The sequence below is a fragment of the Ornithodoros turicata genome, chromosome 8 (genome assembly GCF_037126465.1).
Source record: "Ornithodoros turicata isolate Travis chromosome 8, ASM3712646v1, whole genome shotgun sequence".
NCBI classification, from domain to species: Eukaryota; Metazoa; Arthropoda; class Arachnida; order Ixodida; family Argasidae; genus Ornithodoros; species Ornithodoros turicata.
Window position 1 is genome coordinate 18,486,024 of NC_088208.1, and position 25,002 is coordinate 18,511,025.

Genomic DNA, 25,002 nt, shown 5'->3' on the forward strand with positions numbered 1-25,002 from the left:
AAATCTGGTTGAACCTATGGACCTTGCATGAACGACGGAGCTCAACGCTTTCTGAATGAGTTAATTAGCATTCGGATTTTTACATACTCTTGAAATATATTTCGATTTCATAGCTACATGTACTGTCAGCCGAACGGCCTATCGGCGGTTTAAACCGAAACCTCCATCGATCACGGCCGCCATCGCGCACCGTTCGTATTTTTTGGTTGTCATGACAACGACGACAGCAACTCGCTCTGCTACTAAACGCCGTGCATGCCCCTGTGCTAAGTGCCTTTCGCGAGTTCTGGCGCTTTGGGACGACTACGGGACGTCATGGGTGACGCAATCAAGTTCATCATACAAGAGCTGAACAAAGAACCGTTCAATAAAAAGTTGAACCTCATCAGCTACGATTCTCTGAAGCCCCAGCAGCTCCTACAGCTTTTAAACGATGTCTTCACAGAGCTGGATCCCAAGGTGACTGTGCCTTTCTCTCTTGAATGATGTAATGCAATTAGCAGTGAGATTAATATTTAATTCACCTCTCGTTGAATTCATTTGGACGGTACTGCATGTTGGCTACCTCAACATTAGTTTTGATGGAACGCGTTTGTAGATGCAAGCAAATGTCCGAATCGAAGACCCCGAGCAGCTTACCATTAGGACACTCAACTTCTTGCAAGTTCTCAAGTACAGGCCACCAGAAGGAACGCACATGTGAGTATACATGCAGAGTTTTCCATAACTAATATGCACCAGTTTCGTAAGTAAAACGGCGCCTTCTGTGTGAACGAAACCAACTGGAACTTGTTAACTAATCCATTGGACAAGACTAATTAGCTAACTCTTACACCGTTTAAATGGTGTAACGGTCGAGCCCTTTGAGAGAAGCTGTCGACCAACCTGTTTCTAACAAAGTGTGCGGATTTTATTAGCCGACCTAAAAGAAACGCGCAATACAATAAAATATCACGTGACAACGCGCTCACATTCGGAATAGACCCTTTTACGAAAGCTGAGCGTACGAGGTATCGGTCACCGTACCCATCGCATGCAAAGCGAGCTCTGTATTCTCCGGGCTAGCCGCCGACCTCAATCAATCACATCCCAATCAGCAATCGCCACCTGCAGCACGCAATTGGGCTCATGGGAACTCGGAGCGCCTTAGAGCATTACGAGACGCCCAGAAGCGGAGGTAGAAGAAGAACAACTACATTTCTGATGTGCGCAGCAACAGCGTCAGTCGGGGTAAACCATAACCGAAGCAGACGACAGAGCAGCGTCCCTCAAAGTTCCCATGCTGCTTTGCGCCACGCGCTTGGTGGCCCGCGCATCTTTTTAAGTCGTCTATTATGTCGTTGAGTTTGAGTTTGATTATAGAAAAAAAACCGGAAGATATTGAATTCGTCACTGACGAATTCTGCTACTCCCACAAGGAGAAAGAAAAGGAGAAAAGGAGAAAGAAAAGAAAGAAAAGAAAAGAAAGAAAAGAAAAGGTGGTATGGTGGAAAGGTATTATGTCGTTTTCGCGCCTTTTGTGGCGCTTTGCTTTGTAGATCATACTGATATGGTACATAGATGGGTTTCCGAATGCGACCGTCCCGCTCATGTTCTACGCACGCGTTTTCTTAGGGCGCACTTCCGCCAGGGCATCGTGTCGGGCGATCGGACCATCGTCACTCACATCTTGGAATGGCTTTTGAGGAGGATCCCCGCCCTACGAAAGAGGGTTTACCTGGCCAGGTTCCTCGTCAAGGTGGAGCTTCACCCTGAAGTGGAAGGGGACAGCGACTTGGTAAACTTGTACAGCCAGGTATCGAGCGCTCTTCGTTCTCCATTTTAGTTACAGGAAGTTCTATTGAAATCATGCTCTCGCACTTCGAATTCACAAATTTCGAATTCCATTGAGCTCCCAACCGCAGTTGGAAGATCTACAGGGCATTTTTTTTTCTATCATTTACAATTTTTTTATTTGAAAAAGCTAAGAGAGCAGCATAGATGTGGTTTTTTTAGTTGAGTTATACAACCACTCGGACTTCCTCTCAAAAGAGAGTACGCACATACTATAGATGACTAATTACTTAAAATTCATTGATTAACAATTTAATTGGGGAATTAAGGGGCAAAAGCGAGATGCCTGACTGGGAGACAACCCTTATTGAAAGTCATTCTAACTTTTAAAAGGCCTGAAACGCGCACGTTCCATTTCACCACATTACCGCCAACAATGAGGTAGAGTATCGCCCCCTGGCGATGAAACTCCCCAATCATCATTATTACAATAATGTTTTTTTTTTTTGTCCCAGAATTTTGCGAAACAGAAAGTGAACTGAAAAGTGAACCGAAACCAAAAAAAATACTCAGGCAGTAGCCTCCTAAACAGCTCGTGACAGCGAACGAAAACCGAAACCAAACTACGCAGAACATGGTGAGGTTTCGCCCTTTCGCCATCTAGAGAAGTAACATAATATACCCAATAGTCCACCTGCACCTTACAGCGCGCGTGACCTACGATGTCTCACTCAATGAAACCTTGTAATGACATCATTGGAATATAAAGGGAACTTCCTGCTCCTTCGCCAGTACGACATGCTGATCGAACAGTTCAAAGAAGTGCACAAGCAAAACGAAGCCCTCAAGACAAGCGGGTTCAACACTGCTGAGATACGCAAAGATATCGTCCACATGGAGGAAGAGAAGCAGCAACTGGAGAGGAAGATTGAGAGGATCAAACGAAAGGTAAACAAAGTTAATAGCGCTGATGCACTGCGTCCTAAATGTGTTTCGCCGCCAGGTGGACAACCAGAGCAACAAGGACGCCATGCTGGAAATGGCACGGAACCTGCGCGAAGAACAGGAGAGGTCCGCCACTTTGTCTCAACATCGTATCAATCAGCAGAATGGAGTGAGAACGTTTTTACACTCAGTCGAAAGAAAACTCTGAGAACACAAGAAAAACTCTGAGACATGCATGACCATCTCAAAGATTTTCAGGAAGGGAGTTGCCTGAGGACAGAAGCCGCCGATATTTCGAACAGAGACTGTTCTTCTTCTGGGCACCGTCCTCATCATTGGCATGGTATTTAAAGGGTTAGGTGTGACGTGTTTAAAGGTTGAATGTTCACAACATTCACATAATCCCCTCCACACTCTAACAAAGCAGCCATTCACTCCGGCCGTAGAAGCCCGTACGGACCCTTTCTTCCCTCCGGGCTGTTGACCCACAATTCGCATGAACCTTTAAACACGTCACACCTAACCCTTTAAATACCATGCCAATGATGAGGACGGTGCCCAGAAGAAGAACAGTCTCTGTTCGAAATATCGGCGGCTTCTGTCCTGAGGCAACTCCCTTCCTACATCTCTACCGGTTCGCTGGATTTCTACCCATCAAAGATTTTCAGTTTCTGACGCATTATGAAGGGATGTCACTTGACTTGACACACAAAATATACACACAAAAAAAAATATCTGCATGCAACGTTTTTCTTGGAGAAAAACGCACCCGAACATCCACGCGGTCTTTCCCGCTCAACTCGTTGTGCAGGGTGAAACAATGAGGAGGAGGAAAAACGTCATCTGTGATGTCATTACCGTTGCAAGAGTAGCAGCCCGCGCTACCGCTTTCCGCGGTAGCGCGGTAGAAAGCATCGTAGAAAGCAGGAAAGCGCGTAGAAGGCATCGAGGCCGGCGCTTTCCGCTTTTTCTTTTCGTCTCACTCCCAGTTTTTCCTGCGTAGCAGACGACGTTTCTCTAAACCAATCAGCGGGCTGTACCGTAATGACGTCAATGCGAGCCTAGAGAGTAGTTGCGGGCACTGTCACCGTGACGCGCCGTGGCGATGTTTAAAATCGAATTATCCGGTACTTATGCATCTCTTGAGCGAGCCACTTCAAACAGACCATTTTGACAGACAGGGTCACGTCTTCGTTTAAAAAAGCGGGTAGTGACTGACGTGCTTTCTGGGTTTCTTTAAAGGTGCACTGAGGTGCCCTCCCCACGTCATTTTTTTTCTTTTTATTTTTTTATTTTTTTGCCGCAGGGTGTTCTGCAACAAATAAAATGAGCTCCTGCGAAAGAACGACGACAGTATAGGAGACATGCAAGCTATCGTGCGACCCCCACCCCCCTCCCCTGTTTGCGCAGCTTTAAAAAATCATCTACTGTTGGAACGAGAGGAAGAAGAAGAAGGAACGTCGTAACGTCACCTACCGCCCTGGCAGAGTCGATCACGTGGCGCGTGACGTAGACCAGTACAGCGAGGCACGGAAACGTGCCGACGTCAGGCCGGCCGTCCAAGGCTGCCCTTTCCGAATGTTTTTATAAGTTGCAATCACAATATATTTTGCATGGTGTTTCCTGATGGACAGCTTCACAAACGAATTAGGATTTTATGTCATGTTGAGCTAGCGCGGGTGCTACCAACAAATTAGTGGGGGAAGTCATTACTATACGGTTACTTTGTTACAGCTTTAAGGTAATTGCCAACAAGATGAGTCGATGGATGAAATAACAAAGGCGCCCCAATGGGGGTGCAAAAAAAAGGGTGCAACAAAAGAAGGGGTGGGCCAAAAGTTTTGGGGGGTGTAGGGGGACCTCCCTTAGATCAGACAGCCTTGACTCGCACCAAAGCTTACCAGGACGCTCTCAAATGTTCCGTAGTCATGCTCCGAGACGCTGTCCAAAACGTCTGAATTGAGTTCGCAGCCAATTACTCACAATGTCTCTCTTAATCTCTTGACTTTATTGCAACGGGAATATGTTGGCAAGCGTTAAAACGACATCTAAACGAAGTCACATGACCTCAAAATGACATTCCCTATGACGTGTGATCACGACAAGATGGCGGTTTTAGCGAAAAGCACCCGCTTGAGGGCGGTTACAACAATGGCGGATTTGTGACACCCCTGTGATCCACAGCCTTCTCGTGTGTGCCCCCCCCCCCCCAACCCCCACTCAGTGTGCGGACTACATGCTCCGCTGGCGGAGGTATACCTCCGTGTTCGCAGCTCTTAAGTTGTCTCTGAGTATACAGCTGTCTACATCACCGTTAACATACTTTACGGAATATGTAAATATCTATCATAGATCGCAGGTCTACTGAAGTTGCGACTGACATTTCTGAGGCCAGCAAGGTAGCTGGACCGTTACGCTTTATCTGCGTTCTTTTTCTACTAGATAACGCAGAGCGAACAAAAGATACAGCGACTGACACACCAGCTGAGAGACTTACGACAGTCTGGAATTGGAGCCACACCAGAAGGTGAGCTGGATACCGCAGTCACTGCTGGTTTTTCCATTCATGTGGATGAAGGCCAGGCGGAAGGACATTCATAAATTAGAAATGTGGGTGCCCTTTACCCTTCATTCCAGTGAAAGGGTGAAATGCACCACACGCATATAGAACGCTGTGCGCCAACCATTGCCACGGATGGTAAGGTTATCGCTCCTGATTTGAAGAGAGAGGGGGCGTGCGCCTTTTTGTGGCAATTTGGATGTATAAAAATTTTCACAAAAAGGCGTACGCCCCCTCTCTCTTTAGTACAAACGATAACCTTATCATTTGTGGTAATGGTTGGCGCACAGCGTGCTATGCGGTGAAGATCTGTTTTTAGAGTGTGGAAACGCGCAAGTGTGCTTGATAGACGGAAGCCGCATATCGTGGCGTTCTCTCTCGTTTGTTACATGTTGGGAGGCGTACGCTTTTTTGTGGCAATTAACATGTATATCCAAATTATCCAAAAATCGTTGGCCGGCCAATCATTGCACAGAATGATACCGTCGTCACACCTGGTTTGTGGAAAGCATGGTGCGTACGCCTTTACATAACTGCATAAGTGTCACAGAATGCGTACGCCCCCTTTTTTCAGTCATTCGTGATTAGGGTTGGCTAGGAGCATGCTCTCCGGTGAGGTTCGTGTTTTCCTCTTTCAGGCCTGCTGCAGAGACTGGAGGAGGAGGTGCGAGCTAATAAGTACCTCGTCAGAGACAAACTTCCCAAGGAGATTACCGCGTGTCAAAATTCTATCCGAGACATGCAGCGAGTGGCCGCCGAGCCTGCAATAGGACAGAACGACTTGGACAAGATTAAAGCCAAGGTACAGGAACTTGCGTTCATAAATAGACTCTATCAGGAGACGAGACGAATACGTGGAGAACTCTATAAATGTGGCTCCGACAAAAAACCACAAAAGCATACCAAATGCACTAAACGTTTCCATTAACCGTGTTCTCACGCAAGCGACATTCCCCAGAATACCTCAGCGGAAGATGCGAAAAACGTCATAGCTTTCTGCCGTCACGTGAGCGCCAGCGCTCAACGTCGTGTCTTCACGCGCGTCGTTAACCGTGGGGAATATCCTGCGACACAGCCACAAGATGTTCCGTAGCAGACGACAGCAAAAGACGTTGACTGTGTCGTCTGCTAAGTGTCGTCTGTTAAGTGCGCAGTACGCCACTCGCGATATTCCGGCACCGTGTGAATGCCCAACAGCAGTTTTTTGCTCTTTCTTCCACTAGAATCTTCCGTGAGAATGTCGCCCGTGTGAATACACGGAAAGTCTAAGATTCCACTTCACTCTGAGAACGACACTACAGCACGGAACATGTTTATGACCAGCTATCATTCCGAACGACATCGTTCTCTCTCGTAATACGCTGAAGATGAGAGAGGTACACCCTTTTATGAGTTTTTATGAGATTTTGAGGTACACGGGTTAGAATCCCTGTGCCGGATGTGCTGGCTGGGGTTTTTCCTGGGTTATCCTCAGACACATTCAGACATATGTCGGCACAGTTCCCTAAGATGTCGGCCCAGGACGCACATTCCCCCGGAGCGTTACTAGTGACATTGCCCACCTCTGTGACGTTGACAACGGCGAGTTCAGAAGCACCATCACCGTCTTATGGCACTTTGCATTTCCGTTAATGGTCACGAAGAGGCGTACGCCCCGCTCTCACGCAAAATGAGAAATGATATAACGGTATGATTCTGTCCAGAGTTGCCTGCGCAGAGCGTAGTTATGCGGTAAACTACAGCACATAACAGTATTGGACATGATGACATCTTTATCACTTCGGATTTGAGTAGCGAACTGGGTGCACACCTTCTGTGACCATGAACAGTAAGACAAAGTGTCATAAAATGGGGTAGGCCTCACATCTTCAGCGAGTCACGAACGAAACTGATGTCATTCGGAATAATGACTATAGGGGCGTGATCTGTGCTGGGGTTTTGTTCTTAGAGTGCACCAGCCGTGACTATCATTTTGGCAGGTGAATGTGGGTAACTATGGACCCATTTTCTTTGCTGATCTTCGAAGTGTTTTATGAACACGTATTTTGTATTATGTTCAGATCTTAGCAGAAAACACGGAAATCAACGCCCTGTATGAGAGAAAAATGAAGAGTCAGGAAGCTGCAGATGACAGGCAAACCCTTTTTAGACAACAGGTGAGTAGTTATGGTAATAGTAACAACAATAATAACTCAACGTAATGATAACGTACACGGTATACCGCAGAGTCCACATGAGGGAACAACATTACATTGCAGTTCCACTACAATGAACCTGAGTTCACCCGAGTACACCGTAAATCCTGGCTATAGCACAAGGAAAAGAAAGGCTGGTCTTCTGTATCAGGGAGCAGTTAGTCTTTTGGTGATCTTAGAAGGATGCTATGGCGCATGCGCACTGCATCGCAGCACCATCTCGTGAAAGTTTCCGATTTCTTCTTTTCAAGCATAGCCCACCCTGACTCAAAAGGGCTACGGCATGTCTACTACTAGTACTTTCTTGGTACAGTGCCTTGAACTAACCGGTTCGGCAAGAAACCGTGATCTAGCTCAGGCCCTCGGCTTTACAGAAAGCCGAAGGGGTTCACAATTTTCCACACAAGGAGAAGAAACAAACAACTCCTATCACCAAGAGACACCGCGCTGAGTTCGAAAGAGCGGAAGGCATAAGGCCCAGCCTGGTTGAATGGAAGAGACACCAACAGTGTAGAGCGCTCCACAAACATTTTGATCCCATATGTTAATTCCGGTTTTTATTATTTTTATTAGTCCGAGAGGTCATGCAAGCGCCCTTCTCGGAGGCATGCGTGACACACCCTGACGCAAAAATGGGTAGGACAACTACTACTACTATACTGACAAGACAACGATCCAGCGGCCCTGTCTAACACGACGACTAAATTGAAATTCAAATAACTCGGAATATAACTTAACAACGGAAGGTGCAGCAGTACTCCAACCTAGACTCCTATGAATACAGGTCGGAGATGCCTCCAGGTAGAGCCCTGCACCATCCGCGGATGGAAGCGGATATCCGCGGATATCCGCAAGATACTTGTGGATTCGGATGAAAATTTAGCACTTTCTGCGGTGTGCGGATCGGATGCGGATGGCGCGAGGTCGGATGCGGATCGGATGCGGATACGAAGGCAGCGGACCGGTAGCGGATCGGATGCGGATATACCGCGTGCTGTCATTTTTCCACCAGCAATTTATTTGTATTGCGCGCCGACAGCCGACAGCGAGCGCATGTTCGGGTTCACCTTTGACGATGCACGGCGGCAAGACGGGAGAGGAGGCATTCTGGCGTCTCGAACCGCGCGAGCACCGACGAGGTAGCGTTCCACGCGTTCCAGAAGTCTCTCCATATCGCGTTTGTTGAAAGGTTTACCTTTGCTTGTCGTCATGAATCCTTCCGTGACAGCATGGAGGCATCCGGAATTATACCAACATGCTTCCGGCGGTCTTTACGCGTCTTTCGAAACGTGCGGATTTTGCGGATCGGATGCGGATGATGCGTTTTGCTCAGCGGATCGGATGCGGATGTAAACTGTTGTGTATGGTGCGGATGCGGATCGGATGTGGATAACGTGTGCGCGGATGCGGGTCGGATGCGGATGCCAAAAATCCTATCCGCGCAGGGCTCTAGCCTCCAGGTGTACCGCATCAGCATGGCTCACTCCTCAAGTACAAGGACGGACGGACAAACAAAACATGTTCTTTTCCCTCCTGTCTCTTACATCTTACGCACTCACCCATACCAGCTCGCGTGGAGTAGTGGTCAGAATGATCGCCTTCCACGCCGTGACTGTGAGGTGACTTGGGTCCCGGCACCGGTGGTGCTGTCTGAGGTTTTCCCTGGGTTTTCTAGCACACTTTCCAGACTTATGTCAGCACAGTTCTCTCTGAAGTCGGCCCAAGACGCATACTAACCTCCTCCTTCCTACGTCCTCACTATCTCTCTATCTGTCCACGTTTGTACGTTAACACAGATTTTTTTTAATGACTAATCCATTCAACCAGGAGGCGGGGCAACATCTGATATAAGCAAGAAATCATTGTTGACAACATTTCCCTGAGTCTGGGTTGTCCAGATATGCAGAGGGACAGACACAAACAGACGAGACGAGACCCGTGGTGGTAGCGTTCCTGACTAGACACCTGGAGGGTCTCGGTTAGAATCCTGGGTACCGGGTACTTTTTCCTGGGTTATTTGAATTTCGTTGTTTCTTGGGCGTTGGAGGCTTATGTGTTCTCGCCGTCCTTCGTTTGAGCTCGCTTCGGCATAGTTCCGCTTGCCGTCGAACTCGCCACCCTTCCCGAACTCCTTCTTTATGTATTCCCCACAGCACCGGTGCAACAGAGTCAGGGGCCTATGGAGATATAAAGCCTAGCCGCTGGCTTGTCATGATGCGGCCTCGGAGACTCGACCATATTGCGTAATAACCCATTGCGGTACATAGTTCTATGTTCATTTTCTTCTCTTTACTCTTAGGCATCCATGATAGCACGGAAGAAAGAGTCGGCGGCCGAAAAGCTCAATGAGCTCAGGAGTCAGTTGGCGCAGCTGCAGTCAGAAGTGCAAGAGAAAACGAAACAGTCATCGGCTTTCGTCGGAGAGGAGGTTCTCAAAGGCGATGAGGTGAAGAGATTATATAACCACGCGTATAGGCTAGTAATACTTCAATTCATCGCTTGTAGTCTGGTGGACACAATATCAGCAGAGTGTGTAGCAAGTCGCCTAGCTTGAATGCATTCCAGAGAAAAATATATACCGAAAATTGTAATACAGGTTGAGTCTGAATACGGGAGGAAATGAAATACACAATCTGAGAAAAAAAAGGATTAAACTGAGGAACGATTACATTGCCAATTACCCCCTAGTTTAATCCCCTGACCATGAAATTTACTCCCCGCACTGGAAATAGCCCTTAAAGGTACTATAAAGCCGTCGAGGTGCAACCTGATGTTTTGTGTGCCCTGAATTGTGTACGTCCTCAGGAGTAAAATGCCGCAAAATTTTCTCACATAGACGTTATAGCTCCCGAAAAAATGCAAATTTAAATCTACTGACAACACTGTGGCGAAGCAGACCGACGAAACGCCAACTCCGCCAAGTACGGCGGCGAAAATGTCTTATGCGCACGACTCTGGGCCAAACAGAGCGACGTACTATAGCAGCGCCACGGTGCTGAAACAAGGCCCAGGTATAGGCGTTTACCTACTGAGTGCAAGATTCGGCTTTTGTATATCTTCTTTCACACAAATTACATTTTCTCAAAAGGTAGTATTTGCAAATCCCAACAGGAAAGCCATCTATTTATCGGTCTCCTTGTTTACAGGGTTGCTTGACAAATTGAGGACTTCTTCCCACCAGGCGTCGCTCCGACATTCTTGACTGCGTTTTTATTTACCAATTAAAAACACTTAGAGTAAACTCCTGCGCATATTACTTGTTGTGCTGAACCTTTGAGTCTAACACTCTCACGTCATGCTGATTGCATAGGTTCCACCTCGACTGCTTTGTAGTACCTTTAAACTTCGCATAAACATCTGTGCATTTAGTTTCAAAAGGGTGTAATAATTGTGGTAATAGTCCCTAAATTGAATAAATTACTCCTTTTTCTTGGAGTGTGGGTCAGCTCACAAAATTACGAACCGAAAAGGAAAAAAATGAGAACTTGCCTAGACAATAAATTCGATCGAAAATATAGTGAAAACAACTAAACAACGGAGCAAAAAAGATAGGTACGAGGAGAAAACAAGATGGCAATGCATGCCGCCCATTGTTGAGAGACTTTCCCTGCCTACATTTTTGCTATTTCACGGGCTGAACTGAGAGGTGTAATAACATTGTTGAAAAATGCGCTCGAAAATACCCATCTGACACAGTTTTTGAAATGGAATAGCATACCAACCTGAAATTGTGTTTTCTGTAGAATAGGGCTTTTGAATGATATTCTTTTTTGTTTATAATATACCATCTTGAACGATTTTTTTTACAAAGCACGCACGGTGGGAAACTACAAAAGTATGTGCCAGAGGGACCCTGAAATCTGCACACAAAAAAATTACTGCGTACATTGTAAAACGCTAGGGCGACTGCGGGAAATGATCTTATTTTCGCTCATGGTTAAAACTTGCACTGCTACCCGTACCTGTGAGTGTCTTATTCATGCACTTAACACACCACGTTTCTAAACGACATAGTTCAAGAAGTACGTGAACTCACTACGTGGCAAGAGCAACGCATACAAACAGCAGAGACAGGAACTAGCAGAACTGAGAGCAGAGACTGGGGTTCTCGCACGCACCGACGAGATTCTGCAGCAGCGGGAGAAAGCTGTATTCAACGAACTGGTATGTACACCATGAAATCTGTAGATTCACACGCGGCAGTTGCTCCTGAAAGTGTGCCTTGATTACGCGACACTGTTCACACACAGAAAAGCAGCCGCACATACATTTTTACCGCGTGATACGAACGTACAACCTCCAGCGATTTCCACGCAAAATATTCCCGCTTGGGAAACATGCATCTCCTCAGGAAATTAGTTACAAGAGTGCGCGCTGCGCCAGCGACCACTCCCGGGTCTTTTTGAAGCGTTGTGACGTCAGATCATACGAGCACTTTCATTGGCTGCCACGAATCGTCTGCCGTACGACGCGGGAGCAAGGCGGCCGGTCGACGGCTTTGCTACAAACCCCTGACGGGCAGCGCCAAATAGAACCGCAAGAAGTAGGAAAGAAAAAAAAAGGGGGGGGGGGGGGCCGCGAGCCTCGCTATACGACCGATGACGTGATGTCGCAGACATGCAGCCGAGGAAAGGAGCTTTCCTGACTCGTGAGGTTGAAAGCCTGAACGTTTGAGAGACGTGAAGTATCACTTTAGAGTCCGCCAATGAGGATCGACGGTGCTCTCAGCGGCCGTAGCTAATATATAAAATAGATTATTATTATTATTATTATTATTCAATTATAGTTTTATAATGGATGTTTCGTTGTACTTCAGGAAACCATAGAAGAACAGAAGGGAATTCGTGGCTTCCACACAGCCCAAGGAGCTCTGGAAGAAGCGTCCATTCAAAAGGCTGGCTTGGATGACCAGAAGAACCGGACTCTGGAAGATATGTCTGCTATGGTACAAGGCCTTAATGGCCGCATTGCTGAGAAGAAAAGCCAACTAGCGCCCATCATAAAAGACTTAAGACCACTCCGACAAAAGTGCCAGGTATTGCTATCATACTACATCATCGAAGGAGAGAAACAAACAAAAGGCGCAATCGCAAGCCCGTTTCCCATAGGGAATGGACTATAGGCTACAGGTTTGCGTATACCTTGAGAAACTTCGGGAACTTCTTGGGTGCGGGCCATCGGCAAGTGTGCCATTTCCATGGGCGCACGTGTCAGCTAGTCGGTCACGATATCTGTCCACCGATCGATCCTACCTGCTCCTAACGCAATAAGACCAACCGAGTGCAGTAAGCTTACCTACATTTTTAACGTTTTCTGTTGTTGTTGTTTTTCACTGGAAAGTTTTTCACTGTTGATTCTCCCGTCGACTGACGCTAGAAGAGCCGAACCAGACACGGACGTGGCAGTACACGCACAACGAGCAGTTCACTCACGACTGAAGTTTATTGAACAAGAACAGGATGTGAATTCAGCACATACAACGATGACGTAATAAACAATTGCCAAGTACAACAAAAGCCGCCCAAGCAGCACAATGTACTGAAAGTCGAGTGCAATCAGGGTGGACGGGTAGGTGGAAGGCCTTGAAGAGACTCGTGAAGCTAAAGAACATTGATAAGACACATACCGTCCACCCCTATTGCACTCGACTTTATCAGTACATTGTGCTGCTTGGGGTTGTACGCAGCTAGTTGAAGATAGCGCTGTGATTCTTGCTTCAGCAATCGATTCGCTAGATAAGAGAATCATGGCGAGCCACGCCACAGATGCTTTCGTTGTACCGCTTACGCAGTGGCGTAGCCAGACCTCCAAGGTAGGGGGGGGGGGGGGGCTCTATACGAAAACTCGCCCCATTCCTCCCCCCCCCCCGCTGATCCTGGGTGCGGCAATACACACAATACTTGTGCACACCGCAGCATGCGGTTGAAAAAAAAAAAACGAAAATAATTGATTTGGACATTCACAATCCGATTATACTGTGATGTCCAATGAGGTGGTGTCACGAGATTGGAAGGATTTTGAAAAGCTCATACTTTGGAAACCATTCAAGTGTGCCGCTAGACGCCATGAACTGTTAGAACTTTCGCGATCGTCACACTGGTCCCCCCCCCCCCACACACACACACATATATTTTTTTTCATTCAAGTGTGCCGCTAGACGCCATGAACTGTTAGAACTTTCGCGATCGTCACACTGGTCCCCCCCCACACACACACATATATTATTTTCTCCTCGGATTTGCACGATTTGTGTGGGTCGGTCAGTGGCAGGTAGGGGGGGGCTCGGCCCCCCCTAGCCCCCCCCCCCCCCCCCCGTGGCTACGCCACTGCGCTTACGACACACTTCTCTGGACTCTCCAGCCCCTGCAAAGGACGTCCCGACCTCATATGTATACGTGGCGCAGGAAAGAGAGGAGGCAGTCAGCAGGCTTTCTAAGTGGCGCTGACCAGGGCGTGTCGTCCACGTGTCCAGGATGTAATCCGGATCCCATCGGGCTTTTAGCTACACGTCCGACCGAAAGGAAAACCAAAGATTGAACCTAATCGAATGTAATTACAATGCGACCATCGAGTTTCGGAAGCAATCTCATGAAATTGATGAGATCGTATATATATATTTGTTCCTCGACAGGCCTAAAGGACTCACTATGGCCCCAGCAGCGCCCTCTGACACTCCCACCACCACGATCACGTCCAGCATCGTCATCGCCACTTCGATCATTCCCGTCGTCTCTCATCGTCATCACTCATCATTGTCACCACTCCTATTAGACCCCTAGCTATGGGGTAGCGTTCCACTCCTAGAGTGGAAAATCTCCCCACTTCATCATCACAATATATATGTTGTTGTTGTTCCTCGTCTATATCTTGCAATTTTTTTTAATTGTTATTATTGTTTCCAATAGGACATGACTGTGGAGTACGAGGCAAAGAAATCGACGTATGATTCATGTGCGGCTGGTCTCGAAAGCAACGTCTCAAGGCTTGAGCAGGTGAAGATCCCGTACGTTCATATACCACCGAAAGCGGATTTGTTTCATTACTAATCTCAACCTTGACTAACAATGGATTCATTTGGACATGTCTGAATGACGCTATATTATATCGATTTTTTTCCGGTCCCTTGATGTTCAGTATGACAAAGGTCCTCTGTAATTGTTATTTTAGTAGGGGGCTTCTTTTCGATCAGTCTTGACAAGAGACAAAGGAATGAAACTTTGAATGAGAAATGTATGAATAAAAGCAGTACCACATAAAAATAGTCATATATTTATTGAGAACGAATAAAATATGCGAGATAGTCAGAGGATAAGTCAATTACCATTTGAAGGAACCGTATGTTTATTGCAGTTGATAAAACCTTATCACATCCTACAGCTTTATCACCAAGCGGAAAATCAGACAATCCAGTAAATGTAGATAAACGGGAAACAGATTGTTAGCCGGAAATTTATAGAAAATACTCATACCTTTGCCGCGTTACTCTTTTATTATTGGCTTCTGTCCACTGTGTTTCTCCCTTCTCTCTTTCAAAAGGAAGTGGTCTCACTACGGAACGAAGTCACCAACTCAGAGTCCCAATACCACGTGATACAGCACAACTTGCAGTTGCTTCGCGCAAAGGAAAGACTACTCCAAAATGAGACAACTCTCTACGCTTCCGCTGACCCCAAAGACAGGAAAAATTCGCTCAGGTTAGTTGCAAATATGCCACGCTCTAAAAATTTAGAGCGGAAGAACCCTGTACCGTTGGAGGTTTTGAGCGAATTTATTTTCGTGGCTTTGAATTTAACTTGCCGACTCCTTATCGCTCTCAGCAACTATTGATGTCAGCCACTCCAAAGGAATCAGGGCTTATCTCCCCCAACAACACCGAATATCCTCTGGATGTACGAATAATGTCCTAACGGATTTGCACGTCCGACGGATGTCCCTCTGATATCCGTAGGACGTACGAAGGCGTTAGAACATTATTCGTACATCCACCGGATGCTTATTCGGTGTTGTTCAAATAATGTCCGGATTCGTACGTCCGATAGATATTCCTAAGATATCCGTCGGATACGTACGAATCCGTTAGGATATTCGGTGTTGTCGGGGCGGTTTTAGGAAATGTTATCGTGGAATTTCTACGTTTTCTACAACTGTCCAATAATTTCAATCTTGATTTGGTTAATTTAGCCCTATGCGGAACGCGGTAACGCGATAACTTTGCATGGAATCTCCTAAGTGTGAGCCGCAGAAACAATCGGGAAGACGCAAATTCTACGTCAAAATCAGAACTTCACCGCATATAATACACTCAAGCCCCCCCCCCCCCCCCCCCCCCGACTACAGCAGCCCAAACCACACTCAGAATCCTACCGTTCTCTCTCCTGATTTGCTAACGAGGATGGGGGAGGCGTACACCGTTTCTGTAACACTTTACGTATACAGGGTGTCCACGCTAAGTGTGAACAGATTTTTTAAAAATATATCAATCACTTTTTCCGAGATGAAATCATTTGCAATATAGCATATGCTGAAGGGCACTCCCCAGTGGGGCATTAACAGACTCCTAAGGCAATGTCTTAATTAACTTTCAATAATTAACTTTTTAATTATAAAAGCTACGAAATTGCTCCAATGAGAACATCTGATCTCTTCGGTCACCAGATACCAAAGCCGTTTTCAGAACAAAAATCCGTTCGATAGATCGTCCGCAAAAAATTCGTAAAGGAACGCCATTTTTTCTTTATTTTATTCATTGCGCATCTCTAGAGACGCGTCTTTCCTTCGCCCCCAATACGAGAGGATGAAAGAGCACACTATCGCCTCTTGCGTCCTGGAAAAAGATTAGAAGAAAACAGAAAATACAGCCCAAGATAAGGGCAGTCGCGATAGAGTCACCCGATAGATTTGTGTTTTTGTTTTGTTTCCGCAAGTTAAAGCTAATCTTCGACGCATGAGGCGGCACTGTGATCTTTCACTCTCTCACACTGGGGGTAAAGGAAAGCCGCTTCTTTGAAGATGCGCAATAAACCAAATAAAAAAAAAAGGCGTTCCTTCACGATTTTTTTGCGGACGATCTACCGAACGGATTTCTGTTCTGAAAACGGTTTTGGTATCTGGTGACCGAAGAGGTCAGATGTTCTCATTGGAGCAACTTCGTAGCTTTTATAATTAAAAAGTTAATTATTGAAAGTTAATTAAGACGTTGCCTTAGGAGTCTGTTAATGCCCCCCTAGGGAGTGCCCTTCAGCATATGTTATATTGAAATTGATTTCATCTCGGAAAAAGTGATTGATATATTTTTAAAAAATCTGTTCACAATAGCGTGGACACCCTGTATGTGTCAATGAAACGTCAGAGGCGTACGCCTCCCATTCTTGACAATCATAAGACAGAATGATAATTCGCAATTTCAAGAAACCTGGAGAGAGAAGGATATCGTTCTGAATGGTGGTTAGGGTAGCGGTAATGGTGGCGGTAGAATTCTTTATTCTTTTTATTGTTTTTTTTTTTATAAAGCGCATTTTTTGCGTGCTCCACCATAAAGTGTATTTTCCAACAGGGAACGACTGAACAAGAGCATTTCTGATCTGGAAAAGGAGGGCAAGGAACTACGAGAGAAGCAGAAAGATGTGAAAAATAACGAGAACAAAATGCAGGCTCAGGTCACGATGTGGAATGACCTCCAGAAGCTGCTGGAATGCAAGATGGCCTGTTGGGAACAAAGAGAAGCAGCACAGCAGAGACAGCAAGCCTTCAGCGACAGACTTGTACTCTGAAACCAAGAGGTGGTTTCACTCCAATCTACACTGTATGGATCGATTAATAAAGTTTGCCTAAAGAGGGACAAGTGTACCTTCAATCTAAAAACGGGGATAACCACCCCACGGGATAACTAGCAGTCAGGGAGCATCTGGAGCATCCCAATGTTATTGAGGGACTGGCATGTTTCCTGTGGTAGGTATGGCTCCCCGAGTCTCAGAGCGAGAAGCATTGTACGCCAACCCCTCTCCCATCATCATCATCTTATCTTTACTTCTGCTCTTCCACCCCTCCCCATTACCATTCCCTTGGTACACCGAACAAGTTGACTACATTCTGTCTGTGTGTGTCTGTTTCCTACTCCCCTAGTCTGTGTTTTTAATATTACACTTTCCCCAATCGTCTCCCTTATAACACTAAAATGGCGTAGATATAGCCTAGCTGGTGTACGAACTCTATAATGAAGGTGCTTTCGTGTTGTGTTTGCTCTGTCTTCTGCACATTGCTCAGGCTCAGGCACCTTCATTATGGAACCCTTATAGAACTTCTAATTTGATGAGAGAACAAGGTGTACGCCTTTTTGCGATAGTAGCGTAAATATAGCGCGTCACAAAAATGCGTACGCTTTTCGTTTTCAACAAATGAAGAGAGAGCATGAAATATGGAAGAATGAAAAAATGAAAGTGATCGAAACTACATTCGTAGCGGACAAATCGACATGAACAAGAGCTCGCGAGCCAATAATTTGGAGCGGGAGCTAATCCAATCCAACGTAATCCAAATTGTGTTTGGTTTGACATCTTGTTTGCTTTCGCTTCTTAGTTTAGGAACACTTTCAACGAAAAGCACTTATGGAACGTGTTCTTATTGTGATTTTGACTGCCAACGCTGTCGTCCGCGTGTAGCTACAAAGAAATCTGTAAAAAAACTTCTTCGCATATTTGGATACGGCTTGCGGAGACCAGAGTACCTGCATAACTGTCTCAAGAACGCTACGAGGGGTAAGACACTTTGGACTCCCAACTTACAAAATGCCACGGCTGTGAAACGTAAAACCGCTCGCAAATTTTTCGGTGCAAAATCTTTGTGCCAATATAGGCTGATTAATACTGAATCTAGTCGATTTTTGACAGCTTGTATCTGGAACCCGCCACTTTCATGTAGCCAGCGATTGTTTTGGAAGGGTCTAGGAAGTTTTACTGGTTTTACAATGGACTCAACAGCAACATCCGGGTTACCGTAGCTATGCCATTGTCAAGTAGCGTAAAATATGCGCAATATACGGGATTTCGCCGATCAAGAATTGTTATAATTGTTAGTTCCTGTGTGCGGTAAATTTCGAAGCAGTCGCATTTAGCGCACGTCAAGTATGTTGTGCACATAGCCGTGACTTGCATTCCATACGTCAATCTTTAGAGCATATAACAAGCGAATGTGTATTGCCCTACGCAAGTGTTTTCTGATTATTCTTTGCAAGCAATGAAAAGACGTAAACCACAGTGCAGCTGTAACCGATCAGAAAACTGAACAGGAAAAAAAAAGGGAAGGAACGTGAAACGGCGGGGTTGTAAGCAGCCTGCCATTGCCATACACATTCATGTGAATTATACTTGTATTGAAGGATTTTTTTTTTTAATTTTGTGAGGGGATGCTGGGACAGTCCTGAAAAATCTTGCGCCCCTCCATTCTTTCTGTTTCACGTCATTGCTCAGTCAGACCTTTTAACGTGAGACTAAAGCCTGAATAGCCGATTCAGATATTCAGGTGCAGGCTAGATGGCAAAATCCAGCAACCTTGCGTGGAACCTCTCCTGTTTGGTATGCACCATGGTGCACCGTCGTGTTTGAAACAGTTGCTTGTGCACTGTTCATGTTGCAAAAACACCCACCAAGGTGACACATGCGCATGCCTTTTGATGTTTATGTTGTTTGTGCTGTTTGACGTTTCCTTCTGGCAAACGTCTATGCAGTTCACCGTACGTGCACGCGGTATGCACATTGGCATCCTCCCTGCAGTACACCTTTCACTCACTCGGAGCCCAGGACAGAGCTCGTACCTTTCACTCTTTCCTTCTGCTCTCTTTGCAGTTCAAAAGACGCCACAACTGCATGAAACCTGTAGAGGATGTATGGAGAGGCACATCGCGAAGGAACGTGTAATCCGTGTGCAATACCACAAATGCCAAGTGCAGAGCAGCTCCTCAGGTATCATTCAGGTTCATGGTTTAAGTACGGTTCAGGGAAGGTTTCCGAAGCAAATCTCCCCCACGTGGCCGCTAACCTTCTTGTCTTTCTAACTGGCCATGTTGCAAAGAATCATTCATTCACCGAACCAACTTCCACAACCCCAAGGAAGTGCCTCAAGGATGGCAATTGTTCACCTCAGTTTGTAAAAGCCTAGTTGGATTTCTCCTATCCAAGCATGCTGTTGAGCGACAACACCCACAAACCCTTTAAAGAAGCACAGAAAGCACTTCGGTCACTACCCCTTTTTTTAAACCAAGCAGTTATCCTGCCTATTAAAATGCAATTACATTAAATTCTATTATTAGTGATGCCATACGCAGTACACAGTGGGGGCCCAGTAGCATAGCTAGAGGTGGGGCCTCCCGGAAACAATCTGAATATCATACATGGCGACAACATCGGAACAAGTCATGAAACATAAGGATGCACATTATGTGGAAGGTCAAGGGAATATACTGTCACAGTAAGGGAGAAAGCACAAGAGGGCAAAAGAAAAGAAAAACAAACAAAATAAATAAACATAAGAAGCAAAAACAACTGAGAATCAGCAAAAATATGGCGCTTATCAAGGTGAACAGCGTAAGCGCAAAAACCCATGGGAGAAACAAGACAGATAGGTGAAAAAGTTAATGTGTATGAAAATGAGGAACTAATTCATGAGATGGTTCCTTAAGACGATCCGAAAGCGATGGAATGAACGTACTGACTGTAGATAAAATTCACCATGCAGAGGGATTCATTCAACAGATGCATAAATATCGCATAATTTAATTTTAAAAATTACGACCGTGTGCAATGGTGGCAATTAATGTATTGCGCAAAAAAAAGGAAAAAAAGACAACTGTCAATAATTGACCTCTGTACACAGAGGAAAAAACCATGTGAATATCACACATAATCAAGAGATAAATAGAACCACATGTATCATGTCAGAATTTTTACATGTTGTTCAGATCAAACATTTTCAGCTCTCTTTCGAAAAAGGAAGTAGCTATTCTTTGATGAAGATTAATTTGTGGAATATTTCATGTATGTATGTATGAAGACTACAGAAGGTATAAGATCTCCCTTCTGTATAATATAAGGCCACCAAAGTTCTTAGTTCTGCTTTGTATTACAGCGCAGTCCTTCTGTTCTAGCCCCGCAAACCATTGGAGCGCCTAGTGCTCCGCAGACATGATCTCTGCAGACAAGAACCCTGATCCGGAAGACACAAACGAGGCAACACTGTGCATTATAAACGATCGATGCCCGGGCTGGCCACTGCGTAAGCAGCTGATGGATCGGCTTGGCTTCTCGGATGGATTTGACCTCCGTTGTGGCTGGAGGAAGAAGGACGACGGCGACGTTCGGACCTGTTGGGTACTGGATAACCTCGTCTGCCTCAACGAAATCATCTCGCGCGGAAGGATACAGCTGACCGAAGAACACCCGGGAGAAGTTACACTGTGCTCCTGGAACACCGGCTGTTACAAGAGTTCCTGTTACAGTCACCAGGTCGTCCTGTTCCTTGTCGAGCACCACTCTTGCATCATGCATTTCAACCTGGGTCGCGTCCGTCAGACGATGCTGAGAGAGATCTTGAGTGCGCTCTCGAGGCGAACAGACTTGCACAGCTTCAGCGTCACCGAGGTGATCCCAACGAGCACCGGCTACGGCCTGAGGTGGGGCGGGAGTTCTTTGCCCTGTCGTGTTGAGAGGCCAATCATCGATCTCGTCGATAAGTGCGACTCGCTCACTGCATTCGAGCTGCACGAGGACAAGATGCGGCCCGCCGCGGCAGAAAATCTGGGCCACGTCCTCTCTCGCAAGTCTTCGCTGAAGAAGCTGTCCCTGCGGAACGAATACACCATCCGTGCCTTCCTCGAGAGCCTCGGCGAACAGCCGCGGAGCGGCGTCGACGTAGAACACGTCTCCTTTGCAAACTGCAACTACATGTCCATGGCACGTCTGGCCGAGATATTGGTGACAAACGCCACCATCACCCACCTGGACCTCTCGGGAAACCGTTGGCTCCCGTACGGCGGCTCGCAGGACGCCGGCGTGACCGCCGTCGCCAAGGCGCTCCACTCGAACAGGTCCGTTCAGGCGCTCATTCTCGTCAATGCCAATATCGGCCCAGGAGGGCTCAGGGCGTTGGTGGATATGTTGCTGGAAAACACCGCGTTGTCGTGCCTGGACATCTCACAGAACTACATCCCGTACGACGAATGCGTCCGCTTCTCCGAAGCCGTACGTGCCACGGCCACGTTGAAAGAGCTCAGGCTGCATGACTGCAGGGTTTGCTTTGCGGGCGTGAAGAGCATTCTGCTAGCCCTGAAGGAGAACCGCAGCGGGCTGTCGGTGGACTTCGGAAACCACTGGTCCATCGACTGCACCCCTTTCGAGGTGCTCGACCTCATACTGGCCGAGAGGGTCGACAGAGTTCCGTTCAACTGGACCGCGGGCACCATAAAGAAGGTCGGGTGCATTCCAGACTGGTGCCACGACGTAAGCGTGAGCCTCAGCAACAGTAACCTGGGAGCCGATAAATTGTTGGAGTTGAAGCGGTACCTGCAGAAGGCTTCCGCGAAGGTGAGCAACCTGAACGTGCGCTGCAGCGAAGGGTCGGAACAGGTGTGTCTGCGGCTCGCCAGCCTGCTCTCGCGGCAGGGCACGATCGAGGAGCTCGAGTTTAGTTGCAAGCCCGTGCGTGTCAACGTGTTGAAAGAGTTTGCGGAAGCCGCGGCCGCGAATACGGGCCTGAGAAAGTTGCGCTTCGGCATGTTCACGAGGCAAGGCATGGGGCGTCCAGTGGGGATCGTCAAGTCAATCCCGTTGGCCGACACGTTGAGGAAGAGCAAGACGTTGGAAGCCGTGGAGTGCGACCTCATCTTCAACAGGCAAGCGTTGCGGGAGTTTTCGAAGCACCTCGAAGAGAACTACGCGTTGACGGAGCTCCGATTTTGCATTCGGAACGAGAACTTCGACGTGGTGCGAAAGCGACACCACATCGGGAGAAGGAACACTGTTTTACAGCAGCAGGCGCTCCACTTTGTGTTGCAGGACACAATGGTGCGTCGCTGGGCCGAGGCCTTCTCGCTGACTCACGACACCGCGACCCTGAGGAGGAAAGTTCAAGAAGCGACGGGGAGGACTGCGGAGGACGCGGAGTGCCTCGTGCGGGCAAAGTGGTTCACGCTGTGCATCAACTTTTTCAAAATCACGGAGGTTGTGAAAGGGAGGATTGTGTGCAATGTGTCGTCGCCAGGAATCGTGCAGATCGACAGGTTGGACCTCCCCTTGCTCGCTCACGTGGCATCTTTTCTGAAAGTGCACGATATCAAAACGTGACGCTGAAATCTGTCGTTTCAGATCGCCGACGCATGCCATCCAAGTGCTCTACGGGGTGTCCTAGAAAATGTGTCAATAAATTATAATAAAAGAAACAACAACACGTAGAATCATGCGGTCAACGGCATCTGTTTTTACTAGGTTTTTGCCACCCCCTGATGCGAACGTCATCTAACTTAAGTTTCGTTATGTCAGTTTTTACGCAGAAATTTGCCAAATAAAGTCAGCTTTTTTTACCCCACCATTGCGAAGCGCGTGTCGGATTTACTCAAGCTCATGATAATTGACACGGATATAGGGGAGCTATACCATTGGAAAAAATAGCCCAACAAGGCGCGTTTCGGAGCGCCCGAAGTCTAGTGCTCGAGTTTTTGCGTGGTTTCGCAGTCAGTCCAGCAAATGGTGGTGGCTAAACCCAGCCCACACAGGGACGGTAGAAAACGTGAGTTCTTGAAATTGGAAGAGGGAAGGCATGATCCCTGCGGAAGCCGGTCGCAATAAGCCCATGCCTCTCGCATCTTTTTCGATCATCCCTGCGTGTGCTGTGTTTAACGACCTTCTTTCGTCTGACTGAGAGAGAGGGCGCGCAAAAAGTTCTCGAGCGCCAAGTTTTGGACGCTCCGAAACACACGACGTCCGGCTGTTTTTTTTTTTTTGTTTTTTTTTTATGAGATCCTCAACATCCGTGTCAATTATCGTGAACTCGAGTAAATTTGGCACGCGCTTCACATTGGTGAGGTGAAAAAGCGACCTTTACTTGATAAACTTTGGAGTTCAGTTAGGAAAGGCTGGCATAATAAAACTCGAGTTAGACGACTTTTGCATCATGCGTTTTGACACCATCAAAAAAGATGGTGTCAAAAACAAGCAGCAGAATATATTGGACCAATATTGCCGATATTGACCCAATCTTGGCCCAGTGTTGGGCCGGCATTGCAAATATTGGCCCAATCTTGGATCAGTATTGGGCCAGAATTGCCAATGTTGGACCAGTATTGGGCCGGCATTGCAATATTGGCCCAATCTTGGACCAGTATTGGGCCGGCATTGCTAATATTGGGCCAAGATGTTGTGCTGCTTGGGTACGAAGAATAAATGCCACTGACCGGGTGATTCTGGGTGGCGTAGTTTTTTTATTATAATTTAATCGCACGTTTTCTGGGACACCCTGTAGAAGGACCATTTGTTTTTATTGGATGCCACAGGCATACACACTTTCTTTCTCTTCTTTTTTTTTTTTAGTTTGTGTGAATCTCAATTCTTTTAGCGTGCAAACGTGCAAAACTGACGTCGTTTCGTGGCACGAGGAAGAAATGCCAATATAGCGTGTGTTCTGGGTGTGGCATATTCTCTGGTGTCAGGACGAGGACACCCATCCGCCGGTCTCTCGCCCTCCATCAAAAACATCTACTAGTAATGTGCGCGCACTGAATATAGTATGTAAATATTCTCGGCATTAAAGTGGCAGGTTTTGTGGAGCGGCGGCGGGGATTCTTCCGAAACTGCAATCTAATTAGTTCATCACATGCACACGTGTATATGTGTAGCAAAAATGACTCAACTGATTGCCACAATAGTTCCTCTAGTTCGCCTCATGTCCGTGAAAATAATGCCACTCAGAAACGCAAAGTGAACTATGAGCATTGTGATGAATCAGCAAGCTGAAGGAGGTGCGCGATGCTGACAAGTGTGAGCACAATGTACAATAAACGAATGTTGCTGGAAGTAATGTGACCTATATGACATAATAATTATAATTTTCTATAATAATCATAGTATTGAAAATAAGAAGGCAGACGAGCTCGTGTGTAGGCGAGGCTAACGACACGTCCTCGAGTTTGAGTAGGGACAGTGGACAACATTGTGATTCTCCACGTACAGTCCGCCGTCCCTCCTCCCGTCGTCAGAGTAAAGGGTGCGTTGCTTGCCTTGTCTATGACTGCCTTCAGCATCCTGGTGTAGGGTTCACCATTATCCAAGATTGTAAAGCCACGAAAGCAGAGAGTTCGAGGTTACTGTGACTAAGTTCCTTTTTTTATATATGACTTGTAACTTAACCCTATATTTTTGAGTCGTGGTAATTTTCAGAGGGACATGTTTCTTTTTCAGGTAACATTGCCAAAGTAGCTGAAGCTAAGTTCCAAGTTACTTCCAATTCGCATTTAACTAACGTCCACCTATTTTTTTGCTTTCTCTC

At 46.7% G+C, this 25,002-nt stretch overlaps 2 protein-coding genes and 1 long non-coding RNA gene across 3 annotated transcripts in view; 2 read left to right on the forward strand and 1 right to left on the reverse strand.

The window, feature by feature from the left end:
- The window catches only part of LOC135366022 (uncharacterized), a 19,522-nt gene extending 6,625 nt beyond the window's left edge, over positions 1-12,897 (reverse strand). Inside the window, exon 1 of the long non-coding RNA XR_010414061.1 lies at positions 12,773-12,897. This is a non-coding gene — a long non-coding RNA (uncharacterized LOC135366022). The remainder of the gene's footprint in view (positions 1-12,772) is intronic.
- LOC135366020 (intraflagellar transport protein 81 homolog) lies at positions 277-17,276 on the forward strand. Its single transcript, XM_064598674.1, has 14 exons — positions 277-459; positions 599-699; positions 1,615-1,795; positions 2,566-2,721; positions 2,777-2,887; positions 5,161-5,245; positions 5,917-6,080; positions 7,339-7,434; positions 9,773-9,919; positions 11,488-11,637; positions 12,290-12,508; positions 14,379-14,465; positions 15,010-15,167; positions 17,027-17,276. Exons 1-14 carry the CDS (start codon positions 316-318, stop codon positions 17,241-17,243), a joined length of 2,016 nt encoding a protein of 671 aa, XP_064454744.1. The 5' UTR covers positions 277-315; the 3' UTR covers positions 17,244-17,276.
- A 721-nt stretch (positions 17,277-17,997) lies between these two features.
- LOC135366594 (uncharacterized) lies at positions 17,998-24,283 on the forward strand. The gene is made up of 3 exons (XM_064599369.1): positions 17,998-18,227; positions 19,314-19,430; positions 20,612-24,283. Exon 3 carries the CDS (start codon positions 20,649-20,651, stop codon positions 22,803-22,805), a length of 2,157 nt encoding a protein of 718 aa, XP_064455439.1. The 5' UTR covers positions 17,998-18,227; positions 19,314-19,430; positions 20,612-20,648; the 3' UTR covers positions 22,806-24,283.
- The last annotated feature ends 719 nt before the right edge of the window (positions 24,284-25,002 follow it).

Excerpts from the sequence above, each read along its gene's own strand:
- LOC135366020 (XM_064598674.1), top strand. The coding sequence starts at position 316 with ATGGGTGACGCAATCAAGTTCATCATACAAGAGCTGAACAAAGAACCG. Across the intron at positions 700-1,614 it reads CCACCAGAAGGAACGCACAT|GGCGCACTTCCGCCAGGGCA; the intron begins GTGAGTATACAT and ends GCGTTTTCTTAG. Across the intron at positions 7,435-9,772 it reads AAACCCTTTTTAGACAACAG|GCATCCATGATAGCACGGAA; the intron begins GTGAGTAGTTAT and ends CTTTACTCTTAG.
- LOC135366594 (XM_064599369.1), top strand. The coding sequence starts at position 20,649 with ATGATCTCTGCAGACAAGAACCCTGATCCGGAAGACACAAACGAGGCA.